This window comes from Oenanthe melanoleuca, chromosome 10 (assembly GCF_029582105.1).
Source record: "Oenanthe melanoleuca isolate GR-GAL-2019-014 chromosome 10, OMel1.0, whole genome shotgun sequence".
In the NCBI taxonomy this organism is placed as follows: Eukaryota; Metazoa; Chordata; class Aves; order Passeriformes; family Muscicapidae; genus Oenanthe; species Oenanthe melanoleuca.
Window position 1 is genome coordinate 15,228,632 of NC_079344.1, and position 17,824 is coordinate 15,246,455.

The 17,824-nt window shown below is 45.9% G+C and overlaps 1 protein-coding gene across 1 annotated transcript in view; it reads right to left on the bottom strand.

Annotated features, from left to right (window-relative positions):
• Window positions 1-17,824, bottom strand: part of IGDCC3 (immunoglobulin superfamily DCC subclass member 3) — a 94,873-nt gene that overhangs the window by 24,447 nt on the left and 52,602 nt on the right. Inside the window, exons 3-5 of the mRNA XM_056499789.1 lie at window positions 13,658-13,802; window positions 10,800-10,930; window positions 6,243-6,380 (exon numbers count right to left, since the gene is read on the bottom strand). Coding sequence (XP_056355764.1) covers window positions 6,243-6,380; window positions 10,800-10,930; window positions 13,658-13,802 — 414 coding nt within the window. The remainder of the gene's footprint in view (window positions 1-6,242; window positions 6,381-10,799; window positions 10,931-13,657; window positions 13,803-17,824) is intronic.

Sequence of the window (17,824 nt, forward strand, 5' to 3'; positions counted from 1 at the left end):
ATCTAAGTACTTATGGAGTGTTGCCATGTTCTGCTACTGCCATTTGCCAAGTAAAGACAACGGCATTTAGATGATGCTCTTATCAGAACTGTCTTCTGCAGAAACCAGATCCTTATTTACATGTTTGCTCCAAATCACTCTTTGTTGCCGCTTAAAAACCCGAAGTACCACCAAAGGAAAAGTGAAAACTTTCAACCATGTGTTCAGATTAAGACAAAACACCCAGAGCACAGTTCAACAGAGTGGCTAAACCAAGCTAAATCTTCTCAGCTTCTCTGAGCCATTGCCTGCGTTCTTGCATTAGAATGAGCAGGGATCCAATCAGCTCAGTAGCCTATTTCCAGGATTCAGGAAGAAGTCCAGCCAGCCTACTGTATGCAGTGCTTTCCTGATGCACTTTCCCAGCCACCAGCAATTTATGACCTGCAGATTACCTGACCCAGAAGTTACACCACTTTACCTGATAACCCCTGATGGATTTTTGTGGCTTCTGAAAATAACAGAACCCTGGATTTTTGATTCCTTAGGCCTTGAACACACACTAGCTCAGGGCTCAGGTCCAGCCTCTGAGACGGTGGTTAGATGTCATTTACTCTGGCTTGGAAGGGCAACTGAAAAGGGCTGCCCCCACCTTGAATGCTGGATATGAGGCATGTAAAATAGTTCAGTATCAGGGAATTCACTTTTTTCCTGTTTTCTTTGGAAAATTCTCAGCCAGCTTTAATTACAATGTGTTTCATTAGTATCAGGCTATTGCTTTCTACTGTTTCATTGATTTGTGTTTTAAGACACTGTCTGACAAAGGCAGCTCTAAATCAGGCCTAGCACATGTCAGGGTGTCTGAGCAGAGAGGCAAGGCAGGGGAGGAGTTTCACTGGAGAAGCAGTTAATGGGAGCACACTTTCATCAGGCAGGAATCAGGAATTCAGTTCTCTCAAGTTTGCTCATGGAGGAGTTTAAAGAACCTACAGAAACCAGAGAAGCAAAAACCAGCTCTGGTGATGTGCCCACCTGACCTCCCCATGAGACTTCCATACTCATGTGTTCCGCTCCAGTAGAAGAGCCTGGTCTGGTGCTCCAAAGTCTGTGCCATGATCTTGTCAGGAGCTTCACGCTCCAACACAGACAGCAAGCAGGGCCAGCTAAAACTTACCCTGCAATCACATGCTTTAGATTTAATATCATGTTTTGCATAATAAAAAAAATCAGAGAATTTGGGTCATTCATAACCATCAGGTTCTGGAACAGATTGGGAAAACTCCTGCTCCTCCATGGACTGCAGATGGATCTCTGCTTACCTGTGGAACTCCATGGGCTGCAGAGGCACAGCTGCCCCACCACGGGCTGCACCCCAGCCTGCAGGGGAATCTCTGCTCTGGCACTGGGAGCAGTTCCTGCCCTTCCTTCTGCACTGACCTTGGGGTCTGCAGGGCTGTTCCTCTCACATGTTCTCACTCCTCTCTCCAGCTGAAATTTGCTCTTGTGCAATAACTTTTTTCTCTTTTAGAATTTGTTATCCTAGAGGTGCTACCAACCACTGCTGATGGGCTTGGCCTTGGGCACTGGTGGGCCCATCTTGAAGCCAGCTGGAATTGGCTCCATTGGATATGAGGAAGCTCCCCGTAACTCCTCACTAAAGCCATCCCTGTAGCCCCCACACTACCAAAACTTTGTCATGCAAACCCAATACAACCACAGGAGTGAGGGATCCCATGTCAGATTCCAGGCAGCATCCTGCTAGGAAACATCAGCAAAGCATGGACTGAGAGCTACAAAAGCACTTCCCAAACCTATCTCCTGCCATGCTCTACATATATTGTTCTTCAGGAAATTTTGAAGCTTAAAGGTTTCATTGCTTCATTAGACAGGAAATGCCAGACCTCTTCATTATTTGCATTGAGAAGAAAAATGCTCAGGTCTTTTAGAGAGAGAAAAACAATGTCATTAAAGGAGCACACTGCTGGCCAAGCCACTGTCGCAGTAAATGGCTCAGTCATAAAAAGGACAGTAAAACATGACCTGTCCCACATTTAATGAGCAATAACAAGGAACCATTCCTTCCAAACAGCATTTGAACTGAAGTGTAAAGAGGTCTGAATTAAATCCAAATTAAACTTGATTTCTTCTTTTAAATTAAACCTTTCAGAAGTCTATATTTACAATAGGTGTAAAAATCAAATCTCTCTCTTGAGGGAGGGATGGGACCAGTGAAAGATGCAAAGTGGTCATACCTGGACCCTTCATCACATCACTGCCTTGAGAAATAACACGGAAATGTGACATGAATGTCAGCAGTTTTACTGTATTATTTATAACGTGCTCCATCATTTAAGCATGCAAAGACAGCCTGCAGCAGGTGCTCCCCCCCACTCCAGTCCAAATACCAGCATCAATTATGCCCCCAGTTATCTCTCCAGCTATTAGGAGTCTGGTGGTCTGAGGAAACATCTCCTGTCCACACATCTTTCATTTCCCTGGAGAACAAAGCCCTCCAAGCTCTGAAGCCCCAATGGATCTGGCATTTGTGTCAGTGTAGCCACCTCTAACATCAGCAAACACCACTATGTCTCATCATCTCTCACTCAACTCCTCCCTTTCCAAAAGCACTGAAAAGAGCTTCTACAGAAACATCTCTACTTTCCCAGTCTGTTCCATCCTTCTCACTCTTCTGTGCCTCACCCAACCTGAGCCATCCTGCAGTCAGCTAGAAGGTCTTCAGCTAATATCTAGTCCAACTTAGCAATACTGACATATAAATAATACAGAGTGTTTACACAAGAAATTCCTTGCATCCTGAAAGCTCAGCACTTTGCAGAACCACTGTGCTGAGGGACTGATGTCTCACACCTGCTTTGCAAAGGTTGCTATTTGTTTTAACCCTGTTTTCTTTACATTGGAGAACTGAAGAAAGGTTTGGATCAGGCAATCCAAACCCTGTAAATCTACCTTCCTGGCATCACCTGCCACCACAAAGTCATCTCTTCATGGAGGAAATCTGAAAGATCCTAACATTCAATCTAAATCTACCCTCTTTCAGCTTAAAGCCATTCCCACCTTGTCCTACCACTGCACACCCTTGCAAAAAGTCCCCCCTCCAGCCTTCCTTTAGATACTCCCAGGCTCCCCATGGGGGTGAAGTCTGGATGAAAGACACCTGTGGTTTGGGAGCTGCATTATTTATTTTTCCAAGGTGTGTGTGATGCTTTCTGGAGCCCATTCTCCGCCTGCTAACCGAGTGATTGGCACACCAGCACCAATTACAGAGCCCCTTAAAACGTGCCAGGCGATATGAATATGCAACAACACCAACGCCTTTCTTTTTTAAGTAGCAAGTAGAAAGAAAGTAACAACTTTCTAATGTTGATCATTTAGGTCTTTTGTGAATTCTTTGTATTGTGTCATAGAAGCCTTCCACTTTTTAGACACATGGGTCTCCTGCTCCTGAGGACACTGGGCACTGTGGATTAGCATATTTAGAGTACATTGCAACAGTTGACTATTCAGTATGTGAAGTGGTGAAATTTACTCTATTATTTCTAAACACTTACAGGAACGGTGCTCCTGTCAACCAGTCAGCCATCTATTGCAAGCTTCTGTGTCCAATAAGTTACCAATTAATTGGCTCCTACAATTGTTGTATAGTTTACTTCTTGAATGGCTCCCTCTTTAGTAATTTCCTTCCCATTGTGCAGCCCTTTCTGACAACTTCTGTATAACGCTATCAGATAATCACTGTCCTTTCTTTCTCGCCTCACTTTTCTGTATCTCTCTAAATAGTTTATTATTCTGCTTTGGTACCTTTTATGGAGGCCAGCTCAGTGGCCTGTCAGTTAAAGGGTAAGGATACATTAAAATCGTCGTTCATTCAAAAGGCTTTGCAGTAAGTGCCCAGGATATTCATTTGTGCACACATATAGGTCCAAGCCTGAAGTGTGTAGCTCTGAAAGGAAAAGCTCTATCTTCCCTGAACAAACCCTTAATGATTCTACATCTCTCTCAGAGCCTGCTCTCTAATGAATGTTGACATTTCATGCACGGTGAGACACAGGAATTCTGTTTGTGGTCAGGGGCTACAACGTATTCCCAAAGAAATTAAATTCAAAATTGATTGTGTGACACTCAAAAACTGGCCCAGAATTTGAATGATTTCCTTCAAGAGAAATATAGCTGCCTTTCCCACTGAAAACCAGCCAGGTTTTAGCAAAGCTTAAGCAAGAAGTGCAAATGGTGTTTATGGCTTGCTTTCCCCTGTACCAGAAAGCTGTGAAAGCAAAATTGTTCTTTTGCTCCTTTTTGACAGAAGAAATGCCACAATGTCAAAACTGTGAGCAAAGGGGCTCAGAGAGAGTTTCCAAAAAGGCAACGTGCCCTGTGCAAAGCCCCAGCACAACAGTAATACCACTGCTCTTCCTTACTTCTACAAGTAAAGAAAGATGCTCACACAGAATTGACTTATTTTTTTGCTTAAATTAAGCCATCCCTATTGCTCAATCAGCTGCATCTCTCTAAGATTTTGTGGCTGTGGATTTTTTATTTTTGAAAAAGGATTAAAAGTGATTATTTTCCTAAGTTGAGTGAGTTATCTGTAGGAGGAACTTCAGGAAGACGACCTTCACATGGAGGCAGCCAGAGATGACAGATTCTCTGAGGACCTCCCTGTCCAGCACAAACCCCTCTCCTTCCTCATGATCACACAGACAAGGAGACATGAAAGCACTTCTGAAATGGCTACAAAGAGATGACAAACCCTCCAAGTCATCAGAGAGCCCCTGCACCACACTGCTGTCAGGATCACTGTCATCTTAAATGAGACCTTGTGATGCTTTGGACAGAAAACATTCCTGCTGAAGGGGAGGGAAAATAACAGGATCTGTTTCTCTTTCTGTTTCTCTAGCTCTGATTCTGCTGCTGTGCTTGGGGTATTTATTTTTGGTGGAAGGCAATGCTGAGCTCAGACCATCCAGACAAACATCACACGGTGCTATTACATCTTCATTATTGCACTGCTCTATAGAGACAAGTGTTTCGAAGAAGGTAATAAGCACTTATAATTAAGGCAATTATAAAGTAGTTTATTATAGTTGAGCACTAACATAGAGCTGCCTTGTGTCCAAGAGAACCAAACCAGTGATACAGAGTATCTGGGGAATTTTTAAAATAGCATCAATCTGATGGTTATGGCTCTGGAGACAAAAATACCAGTTAGTGGCATAAAAAGACTGATTTTACAAGCCACTAGAGGATGCAAGGAGGGAAAACGGAAAAAATGTGCAACTGATATTGGATGCAAGTCCTCATTCCCTGGCAGGCAGCTCTGGAGTGGGAAGCCACTCTGCCCATGAGCTGACCCTGACCCTTGGAGAGCCATGGGGGTGGAGTCCCACATCCAGCACAGCAGCATGAGACAGAATTATCCCTGTTTGTGCTTCACAGCCACCATGGGAGACACCACGAGATGAGCATCCCAAAAATGATGTGACCTCCAGGACCACAAGATCTTGGGAAATCCTAACTGAACCCAACCCCAATGTGCACATGGGCAGAGTTACAAGCTCTGGGAGATAAAACAAAATCCATCAGCTCTTCACTCATCAAGGTTTCTGTAGGGCAGTGGAAGTGTTGCTCCGAGCAAAACAGTTTCTAAGCTATCATCACAAAGTTAGAACCTAAAATAGACCTTAGAGAAACACAGCCCTTTGCTCTACCTCTCTTGCATGATGCCATCAGACACTGGTTTCCACGCCGATTTAAAAACATATCACGGACCCCAGCAGCAAGCATTTGTTTTTTCAGGGCTTCAGACACACTACTTTAAACACTCTCTCCCCCTTAAAATTGTTTTAAAACTCCCTGAACAGGCAGCAAATTTCTTTCAAGTCTGTTTTTATGTGGAAGATGTGTTTGTGTATGATTTTGCTTCTCTAGGCCAACAGTGGTGATGTTTTTGATGCAGCAGCAGAAGATGCTGTCACTTGAGAAAAGATAAAATTATCACCTTTCAAGAAACATCTACAGGTTTAACCAACCCACTTCTCTAACAGCTGAAAACAGAATCTTGGCAGAGAGAAAAAACGAAGTGTAGACATGAGGATAAAAAGCACTTCAAGCCTACAATTACCTTCTGTGGGAAGAGAGAGGGTGAAATCAGTTGTTGTATAAAACAGTCAGCAGCACCTACCTATTTCCTATCTGATGGCTATGGAGAGGAGGAGGAGAGGAAACCCCAGGGACCCCAGGCTTACCGAGGCGGCTCCAGGACACGATGGGCCGGGGGTTGCCGGTGGCGATGCACTCCAGCACCGCCGTCTGGTGCACGGTCAGCGTCAGGTTCTCCGGGCCCACCAGGATCATGGGGTCCTTGTACACGCTGGAGTGGGAGCCTGCAATGACAGCACCATGCTCAGAAGGCTTCTGGTTCCCTCTTGGCTAAAGGGGACATCGAGGATTCAGGTATCCTCTAAGTACATCTCTTCTAAGTACATATCTTTCATCAGGAACTGTAGTGACAGGAGAAGGACTAATGAGTTCAAACTGGAAAAGGAGAAATTTAGGTTAGGTACTTGGAAGAGATTCTTCCCTGTTAGGGTGGTGAGGCCCTGGCACAGGGTGCCCAGAGAAGTTGTGGGTTCCATCCCTGGAAGTGTTCAAGGCCAGGCTGGACAGGACTCGGGGCAACCTGGGATAGTGGAAGGTGTCGCTGTCCATGACAGGGGGTGGAATGAGATAATCTTTAACAGTCCTTCCAACCTAAACCATTCCAGGATTCTAAATTATGTGGCTGGTGTAACCCTCAATAAATCTGAGGTGCACATTAAACAAAAGGAGCACAGTGTTTGTGTGACAGTCACACTGAGCATGCTTAAAGTGTGCATTGATTATTCCTAGGGAAAACCCCAAAACCAATGAGCCAACCGCAAACAGCCCTTTTAACACTTGGATATCAGCAGCATAAAGCAGGAGCTGCACTGTGAACTGCAGAGCAGATGTGAATGGTATATAAGGAAAACACAACATGCAAGACAGCAGGAATGCAAATAAATGAAGGAGTTGCTTTATCTTTCAGCATTCCGAGCCATAAAGTAATCCATATAGACCACAGTGCCTAACTGTCTCTGTGAGCATCCTCTCTTGCTGCTGGTGTCACTTGCTCCAAAAGACCTGTCCTGGGACAAGGAGTGATGGAGTAACAGTCCCGGACTCCTGCTGAGGAGCTTTCTGAGAGGAAACTCCTCTGATGACTGCACCCCACCTTTTCCTACCATTTTCCTGCAGGGAGAGGATGCACTGCATTTGCACTGATAGAACTGTGAAACATTTGCTGTTCAGGATAGTCAATAATCCTTTAGTCACACTACAGTAGCACCAAGTGGCAGCAACCAAGAATAAGATGGATGTACACACCCATATTAGAACAATATCCTGGCACATGGACCCTGGACACTAGACAGGCATAAGAAAGGCAAAAGAAAACACATTTCACTTAACAGAATGATAGCATGGGACGAAAACATCATCCTGTATTATGCATACCATAGCTGAACCCACATCTCCTGAGTCCCTAAGAAGTGCCTTATCCCTGGGCCAAATGTCCCTGCAGCCTTTAGTCCCATTTGTTGGAAGCAGGAGAGGAGGAAACACAAGAGATAGTCTCAGTTTTCCATCAGTAAACAGGAACACTGAAAATCTCTGCATTAGTCTTTCTCCCCATTCTCTGATGAGAGCTGGGTTATACTCCAGAAATGGTGAGGTCAAAGCAGTGTTTAAGGGATTCCATCAATCTTACAGCTGCTGGCAAAAAAAAAGCTCTGTACACTTGCAAAGATGAATACTTGGGCTGGTCATCTGGGCCCAAGCAGGAGTGGGGCACAGGGAGGGCTGGGGAGCAAAGCCATAGGGACCAACCCACACTGACTCCTGTCCATGGACTTTCCAATGTTCAAAAGGCTCGTTACAGAGAACTGATCCACCAAAATCTAAGTACAGGGGCTTTTCTCAAGAAAAACAAATTTCTTCCTTCACTTTTGAGTGTTACTCTTCCACAGCAGCTCAGGGGCTGGAATCAGGGCATAGCAGGGGGATTCATCAGTGGTCCAAGGGCAAGCACAGATCAGAGCAGCTCGTTTGTTAATTGCTCCTACAGAGGCAAAGCAGGGAGCGATAAAACGACTCCGAGCTTGTGTGTAAATGGGCAAAATCCAAGAAAAATCACCGTGTCAATGTGACTTAAGAGCTGACTTTCTCACTAAATGCATTTCACTGCAAGCCATAAAATGCAGATTTTTTGATGAGAACCAGAATGCACAATAAATTCATATGACCGGCTGGTTAACCCCAAGAGATCTGAAAAACAATACCTTCCCCTCAGTACCTCGGAGTGCCTTTAAAACCCATGTAGATTTATTGTTCTGAATCACAATACTAAATGTTCACGCTTAGAATAATACGGTATTATCAGAGTATTATACAGCGATTTCAATATTTCAAAACACGGAGAAATGAAATGAACCGTCCAAGGTCACCCAAGAATATCAGCAGATGGGAGCCAAGCTCAAAGCAGAATTTATAAAACACACTACTTTGACAATAAAATATTAAAAAATCACATTCTTTGATTTCTACTCTGTCTTAAATAGACATTCAGGTTTTTGAGTGTGGATTCAGCTCCCTGAGTTAGGGCAAATGCTGTCCCAACTCTGGAAGTGGCATTTCCACCACTGCTCACCTTCTCCTGCAAAGACCATGGAATGGTCCCGTAGCTTTGCTGCTGAGCCCACCTCCCACAGTAGTGACAGCTCCAGGGCCAGCAGGGACTGGGACACAGCAGTCACACAAAGGGACCAACCACGTCCCAACATCAAGGAGGAGGTTTCCTTCTTCAACCAGACCAGGCCTTTGATGCAGGATCAGGAATCAAGGAGTGACAAAATGAGGGACTCGTGGCAGGCGAGTGCTGCGGGAGCTCAGCAGGGTTCAGGGCAGCACAGGGATTTATCCTGAAAGGGAAAGGCTCTAATGATGCCTGTGGTCCATAGGGATTCCGCCAGCAGCAGTCACAGTGAGGATGGGGAGGTCCCCAGCACTGCCAGCAGTGACAGGCACTCCAGCAGGGACAGGATCTTGATCAAAGGGCCAGCAGGAGAGAGCCACAGCTCACACTGGAAAAGTGTCAGTGCAGAGGCAGGCAGCCCCTCGGGAGCAGCTCTGCTGAGCAGGCACTTGAAAATAATCAATCAGCAGCACGGGAAGACATCTCTGTGCTGCTCACTGCCGGCAGCCCCGCCACCACCGCCAGCCAGAGCAGGGAGAGCACTGAGAAAGGCTCCTTCAGCCCCACAGCTAGCCTCCTCCTCCTCCTCCTCCTCCTCTTCCTCCTCTCCTGGAGGGCTGTGGCAGTGCCCTGCAGGGCACAGGCTTCCAGAGCCCATTCTCACCCTCTCCCTCCTCCCTCCCAGTCAGGGCTTGGATTGGAAACCTCAGGGAAGCAGACCTGGTGGTTCTCTGTACGTGAAGCAATGGCTGAAGCTGCTGCCTTGCCAGGAAAAGTGGGAGTTGTCCTGCCATCATGAAGAGCAGAGAGACCATTTCCATCACCATGACACAAGAGGGAGGTGATACAAAAGATTTGCAAGAATTCTGCTTACCCCATCACGCCTAACATGATGTGCACAGCAGCACTCATGTTAGCTCAGTGTTTACTGACACAACACTCACACCAGCAAAGCAATGCCCCTTGCACCTCTGTGGCTCACCACAGCCTCTGCTGCTGTGCCAAAACCCAGGGTGCACATGCTAACACATACCTGCTGCAATGATCTAACAGATATCTGTGTGTTCTTAGCAAACACCCCAGAGCATAAACCTTTTCCATGGAGGTTGAACCCAGTGTAATGTGTTTTCCATGCAAAAGTCCAGTAGTGAAGGCACTGAAGCATGGTCCAAACCCTTCAAATAAACACTTATACATGGTGCCTCATCATCATCCAACTGCTTTAAGCAGAAGAAAAAACCACGAATGTTTCACAGACAGGAAACCTGGAAAATATCCATCTGCAATGAGGGATGGTCAGATGAGAACAACTAGAGCTTTCTGCCCTGCGAGAAATAATAACTCAAGCCAGTAAACTAAGAACTTCACCACATCGATAATTTACTGTTCTTTTTTTCCCTCTGTGTGACTACTGTTTGCACAGAACAAGCAAACAGATAAGTAACAGGCAGCCAAAGCTCCCAGGTCTTTCAGAACCAGTTAACTTGCTTTCTTTCCCCATCAGAATTGATATACACAGCATCACTCCTGGTTTGGCTTCACCCCATTTCACACATGCTGCTTTTTTACAGTCAGCAGAGGTTAATATGACACTTGGTACAGGTGTTAAGTCTCTGCTCCAGAACCACTGTCCAAGTAGTGTTTTGGAGGGTGATGGGAAGCTGTGAGAAGTGACTGTGCTGGAAAGCCTCCAGCTCCTAGTACCAGCAATTATTTGTATAGGAGGATCACAGCTCAAGGGAAAGACCTTTGGCTGCGTGTAAGAAAGAACTCAGAAACACCCACTCAACCCTCCCTGGGCTTCCCTTGCCTGTTATCTCCAAAGATGCAATCTCCATTTCCACAGGGAATCTGGGATGTCCACACCGGAGAAGATCTTAACAAATAACAATCCAAAACAAGGAAGGTGTTATGGCTGGACAGAGGAATGCCTCTCAGTGTGTTAGCCTGAAGCTCTCTTAAACTGTCCTGGTCCAGAACAGCAGTGGGAAGAAGACAGGAAGGCAGCCAGGAGACCATAGCTGGCACTAACCTGACACGGTGAGCCGGGCCTCCCTGCTGAACTTCACATTAGCAATATTGGTGGCAACACAGTGAAATATGCCACTGTCTTCTGCCCTTAGTCCTGTTATCTGGAGAACCCCCTTGGGAAGCAGTGTGTACCTGTGGGAAGAGAAAACAGAATCAAAATCTTGCAAAGCAGGACACGATGTGACAGCAGGCTGCACACCCATCCAGGCAAGGCAGGCTAGCTCCCTGCATCCCAGTGCAGAGGTGCCAACACCACCCAGAGGTCAACACCCCTTTAGGCTGAGCCCACGCCTGCTTCTGCATCAGATCTTACTTTTTTTTTGGATACTTGATCCTCTGGTCTTCTTTTACAGGGAGGGTAAAAGAAAATAATTTATCTCCTGATGCATCCTTGAGAAATGGTGATTTTTGCTGGAAGGCTACAAAATAGATGCTTCTATTTAACCTGTGGAAAAGCTCCAGCAGTGCATTTGCATGTGAAGACAGCTTACATTGGAGTTACCACGATGTGGGAATTATCACTCATCAGCTGAAGCACAGTGACCATGGACAGAGGTCAGAAACCTGTGCTCCACACTCCCCACTTTAGGTCCAGGACTCAAATCCATATGACCTTAAAACCTCAGACACATGAAAAGGTATGTTTAAAATAAATATTGAGCAAGCAAATGTAAACATCATTAAATATTTTATCTCTTTAAAACACAGGCACATTTAAATCATGCCTGCATACACACATATATGTACACATACATTACAGGTTGCTTGGCAACCACTTGTTTAAACTGGCTGGTAGTAAGTCATTACAGTGTGATGAGTTAATAACCCATTTCCGTCCGGAAGATGAAGCATATCTCTCTCCATATCAGCATATGGTTAAGTGCCTATAACCTGCTCCCCGTGCAGGTCCCAAACGTGCAGCTCCGTGTCGGTGGCAGCACGACAGCAATCAGTTTTACACGGCCTGAAGTTGATTGCAATCTCTCTGGGACTTTAAAATGCCCATTGTTTTGGATCAATTATACTACAAGAAGCCTTCATTTTTGTTAACAATCTGCCCACAGCATTAGAAGATTCAATTCCAAAGCTATTATTCTGCCTTCAAAACCTCCAAGTGCAAGACTTGGCATACAAATTTATATACACTTTATACGCAGAAATGCACCAAGCGTGATTAATGCAGAAATCCAATTCAGTTAGAGAAGCAACTCTCATCACCCAGGCTCTGGTGTCAGAGATTAATCTACTGAGCTGACAATAAAAAACTTCCCCAGTAACTTTACTCCTACAAAAAGCCAAATCTCTTCAAATTCAGGACATGAACATAGGGAAACTGTTCTTGGGCCACATCCTCCAGAGCTTGGGCAAACTCCCTTCCCCAGAGGAGAAGCAGAAGGAATGAGCAGAGCTTGGACTTTTCTGGGTTGTAGAAAAGTCTTGGCTTCTTAGTTCTTGGAGCTTCTCAATCTTGGGGTTCCTCAGCCCTAGGGTTCCCCAGTCTTGGAGAAAAGAAGTCCTGGACACATTTAAATCCTTGCTACATTCCTGACCATCTCCACAACTGTGTCCCTGGGCTCAAATGGAAAGGATCAATGATGCATGAAGGATTTCAGGGGAACTTCACCTCTCCCGCAACATCTCACTGGGATGCACAAAGCATCAGCACAGCTCTCCACTCTTTACTTCTGCTGATGCCACCTCGGATCAGTGGTTCTGCTCTACCACATCCCCAGCTCAGCACCTGTATGAGTAAGAAGTCTTCAGGGGAGATCAAGTTTAACAAATCAACTCTGCACTATGCTAAAAAAAGCTCTGCTGAAAAATGCAAGGAAAAACAAAACCTGACAGTTGCAGTTTTCCACAGCAGATTTCAGCCTCTTGGGTCCTTCTACTGTAAGTTCACTGCCACTCTGAGAAGGTCAGGCATTGTTCCAGCCCTCCTGTTTTCTCCTACTGCCAAAGAACCCAACCACACTCTGCTGCAGAACTGACATTTTTAAGAATAGAAGCTTTCAGGAAAATCTTTACAGCTTCCTGGTTTGGCCTATTCCCCAGGCAGGGCCGTCAGTGGTGCTGGAGGTGTGCTGTGAGCGATTGTGTCCCGGCCTGGCCGTGCAGCTCCCGAGCTGCAGCTGGGGCTGCGGCCCTGGGCACGCGTTTCCTGCACCTGTCCCGAGGAGCAAACCCTGCCCAGGGACGCTTCCGACACGGAGGGAACAGCCTGTCAAACACAGGAAGTGCCGACGTGCCGCTCCAGGTCCAGCCTGGGAAGGGAGGCAGCTGGAGTTTCTCTTTAGGAGATTGTTTGGGAAATGGCAGCTCAGGGTGCTGTGGGAAGCTCTCTGCAGAGCTCCCCAGTTGCCACACATGAGGGATTCCACCTGGGAATAGCAGCCACAGTGTAATTTGGCACTTGCAAGAATCCAGGACCCATATGCACGATGCTAAGTCATGGATGTGTCTCAGAAAGAGTTCCACAAAATGGAGCCATGGAGGGTTGAAGGATGCCAAAGCTACCCAGTTCTTTGAGGCCTGCTGGGCAGGTCTGCAGGCTGGAAAACAAATCTGGAGCAGGGCTGAACAGAGATGGTCAATGTAAGCCCTTCAAAATCAGCTAATAGCTTTATCTACCTCTCCTGGGAAATGCCAGTACTCCTACAAGTATTTGGCCAAAAGGAGAACCAAACCAGAAAAGTCACAACACAGTAAACAAAAAAGTCTTCCATGGTGGAAACACTGGCCAAGACCCCCTAACCCAGGTTAGTTGTGTCCGACCACAACTGTGAAAAAAATAGGAAGTCTGGCCATCTTTTCCCACCTGGAGAAAGGCCAGCAGCACGTGGCTGGGACACGTCCTACCTTTCGTTGTCTGTGTTGACTGGCATGCTGTTCTTATGCCACAGGATGACTGGCTCAGGAAGGCCATGGATCTGGCACTGGAATCTTGCTACCCCGCCTTCCTCCACCACTGCATTCTGAGGGTGGATGTGGAAGTCAGACATTGCTGGTAGACAAAAAGAGAGACAAAATTTTTCACATGTTAAGGAAGATCCAACAATTGGAAGCTGTCAGCAACTTCACATGACCTAGAAACACACTTATTTCCCACAGAATGAAAACTGGACTGTAATGTAATGTAAGAGTAGAAGTCTAGCTTGCAGACACAAACAAAGACTACTGGGAAGTTCCTGCATCCCACCCGCCTCTGGGCATTCAATCATTGAACTTTGGCTCAACCAGAACAGAAGACTTTGCTCCAAGTCCCTCATGGTCCTCAGCAAGGTCTGCCAGGGCAGTGAGAAACACAGACATAGCACTGACACTTATCAGAGGTCATTCCCAATAGCTTGAGTGGTCTTTGGATCCTAGTCCACATGAAAAGAGAGATGGATTCTTTCTGCTGCCATCAATGTCAACACTTGGGGAGCAAAAGGGTTTAGTCAAAAGAAAGGGCAGCTTCCAAGAGCTCAGCAAAATGAGGCTTTTGGGGCTGAGACCACCCGACAGCAAATGATGAACCCCAGCATGCCAGGCAGGGTGAATACAGACCAGCCTGTTCCAGCAAGCCACAGCTGTAACCACCGTGCAAAAACACTCTGGCATGCTGTTAGAGCTACATAAATAATACCGTAATTATTACTATTAATTAATTGGAAGGTGCTGCCTGTTGACTCCGCAATAAACATATTCAAAGCTAATAAACATCCCAGTGGTTATTGAGCTCATGATTAATTTAAAGTGCTGCATCCACAGGAAGGTCTCTCACATTACCATACAAAACAAACTCCAAGAGAACCCCCTACTCTGCTGCCCCAGCCTGATGACACGCCTCTCCCCAGCAAGAAAGCCTCGACCCCTTTTATGTGCATCAAGTGCAATGACGGTGGGTCTGCTAAGGAACAAGCTGCCTGTGTGTCAGGGCAGCTTAATCACTCATCTGCAAACTGCAGTTGGGCTCAGGCAGATGGGAGATGGCCATTAGCAATCATACATTAAATATGTGTTGCATTAACCTGCGCTGCTCCCGCAACCACCGCTCTCAACCCGCTGATGGCAGATTTGTTAAGCTGATGGAGCAACACGGAGCAAAGCCCCAGTCCTGCACAGCTGTAGGGATGGGAAGGTTTTGTAGGTATGAGGGTGGGATGGGCAGACAGCCCCACGTCAAGAGCCAGACCAGGGAGCGGCTGCACAATGTTCCAGCCAGATGGAGACACACCAGCACAAGGTGAAAGATCACAGAAAATTGTATTTCTCTTTCCCAAGATAAAAGCCAATGCAATTATCCTCTCTGGTATAGGATGAAGCCCAACAGTGCAATGGCAATTTACCCAATTCATATAGATTTAGTCTTGAAATGACACTCATCATGGCCCAGAGCACTCAGACATGGAAAGGAGCACAAAGGCTGCTAGGAGGTCTCCCACACCAGGTGATGCCCTTTTCAAGGTGGCAAGGGATGCTTCAAAAGATGGGGGATCCACAGGTGCCTGCAGCAGAAGAGCTCAAGGGAGCCTTCAGAACATTTCAAGGCTGGAAACCCAGACCAGGGTGAGCATTTTTGCAAAGCCAAAGCTTATGGACCCTCACCAAGAAATTAATCCAAGAATTATTGAAAATGACACAAAGCTCCCTAATAAAATTTTTTTAAAAAGCAGGGATTCAGATGCCTGCAGGAAAATTCCTTTCAAATGTACAGATGTTCAGCACTGAGGTTTTTTGGTGGCTGACAAGGTTGATAAAAGAGGGAGGTGTGAATGAGAACAGCCCTGGCACGGACTTCACTCTGCTGGCTACAGAATTCATCGCCATTCCTTTATTTCAATAATATCACCTCTTATAGGTAAAACTGCAGCAATAACCTCTACTCTTAAAGACACCAGTATTAATATTTATCATGAATAAAACATGGCAAGTTATAAATAATTCAGTTATGAGGATGTTAAGTAAAATATTACTCTTCAACGACACTATAATGTGGCTTTGAAGCACAGTTTTATGTTAAATGCCTAGGAAACACTGTGACCCTTGCCAAGACCAGCTGGTTTGCAGAAGATGCATTAAAAATTCATGCACTGAGGTACAAAATGCTATTTTTAAAACAGGTTTACAAGTTTATTTACAGTTGCAGAGACAAAAGACTTTTGGAGCATCTCCTGTAAAACAGCAAGAAAACTTCAATGTGAGTGATTAGTGGGTTTTTAGCCTGGGAATAAATCACCAGGGAGGAGAGCAGAGAGATAGGAGCTCAACTTCTTCACAGGGCATTGCCTGGAGGGGCTCAATCTCTGCTGACCCATGTGAGGTTTTTATATACATCCCAACTGACTGTAACAAACTCATGCAGCAGAGTGCTTGCTCCTGTTTGCCACTTGCCTTCCCGTGGCAAGCAGCAGGACCCTGTTAGCAGCCGGGTGCTTTTGTTCCAGCCGCCAAGGAGGAGAGCTGCATGTCAGCCCGGGTGGGGTTGGCCAGCAGCCAGGGAGCTGTAGCTCATTTCTATGCTAATGGCCATAATAATTTTAAAAATAAATACATGCAATCACAATATTCACCCACGAGCTCCTAAGAGAGGAGGCACTCACCAATCCATCTGCCAGCAGTCTCTGCCATCCAGCAATGCAGCATCCATGTGCCAGTGGAGGGACTGCTGCTGCCCCAGGCCTTTTTTGCCATCATCAGAGGGGTGAGTGCCACCCTGTTCCCATTAAACTTCTCTCTGCCATTTCCTTGTGTCATCAAGCCATAAAAATAACATAAATCACATGCATACTCATTGCTCCACACTAATTCTCCAAGCTGTGACGTCTCAGTGCTTCTGCAATCATCTGGATTTTGGCTGTGGTACACAGCGACTGCTACAGGGCAGGGAAAGACAAAATTAGGGCTCACAGCAGACAGGGAATGGTCCTGGCAGCCCTTTGACACTGCAGGTATGGAGGAGCCTCCTCCAAAAAATGTTGGCCAAGGCTAGATTCAGATTGAATGTTGACTGTCTACAGGCACACGGACACATGAAGCAGAGTTCCTCTTCTTCTCTCCTTCCCTTGTCTTATATAACTAAGGACCTTAACTAGGATAATGCTGGATCACAGGCAAGGCTCTTCCATAAAGAAACCCCCATGCTTGGGATTGCCCACTGAACTCATAGTGGGATGCAGTCCCTGAGGGCATGTCCTATGGACACAGGTGAGCAGCAACCCTTAACCTCATCCATATTCATGGAGGATTCATTCTGGGCACTCCTCTAATCAAATCACAAGCACTTTCTCCATCCCAACAGGCCCGGTGGAAAGGCCAATGGAATAAAAATGAAAATAGCTATTGAGTGAAATTTTCTCTACTCCATAAAAAACTAAATTTAAACCATTAGTGGCCAGTCCTTTTTTGCTCAGTGCAGCATTAGTGCTAAGCCAGAGATTGACCTAGATTTGATATAGAAAAAGAAAACACTAACTTGGTATGTCAAAGCAAATCCCAGGCCTTTAGAGTCATTAAAACACAAACATTGTGCAGGCACAAGGAGAGGAGGAAGACTTGAAAGGTTCAATGCCAAACATGGTGTTAGGAGAGCATTTGGGAAGGCCAGCTAGTTCTGCAATCAAATTGCCTCTTGATTTTAAATTACTCACAGGGAAACAGAGACCCAGGCTGGCTCTGGCACAAGACGATGCTGGGGAGGAGTGAGCACCCACACCACCACGGATGCCACACAGTCCACAAATACCAGCCACAAGTGAAGATCCTTTCTTTACATTTCTGTCTCCACCAACCTGTTAAATTCAGACATTTTCCAATGGAGGCATGTGGTTAAAATGCCTCACAGTTGACACAGTATATGGAACAAGAGTTTTATGGGGATGTGCCTCCAGTACACAGGCTTCCAGATGCTCCTACCAAGGAGAGTGGGCTTTGTTACCTCTGTCACAACTGAGGAAGGTGAAATCTGGGAGGCAAATTATTTGTCCAGTGCAGAGAACAAGCTGAGCTGTTCCAAGATTGGCTCCATTCTGATGACAGTGAGCT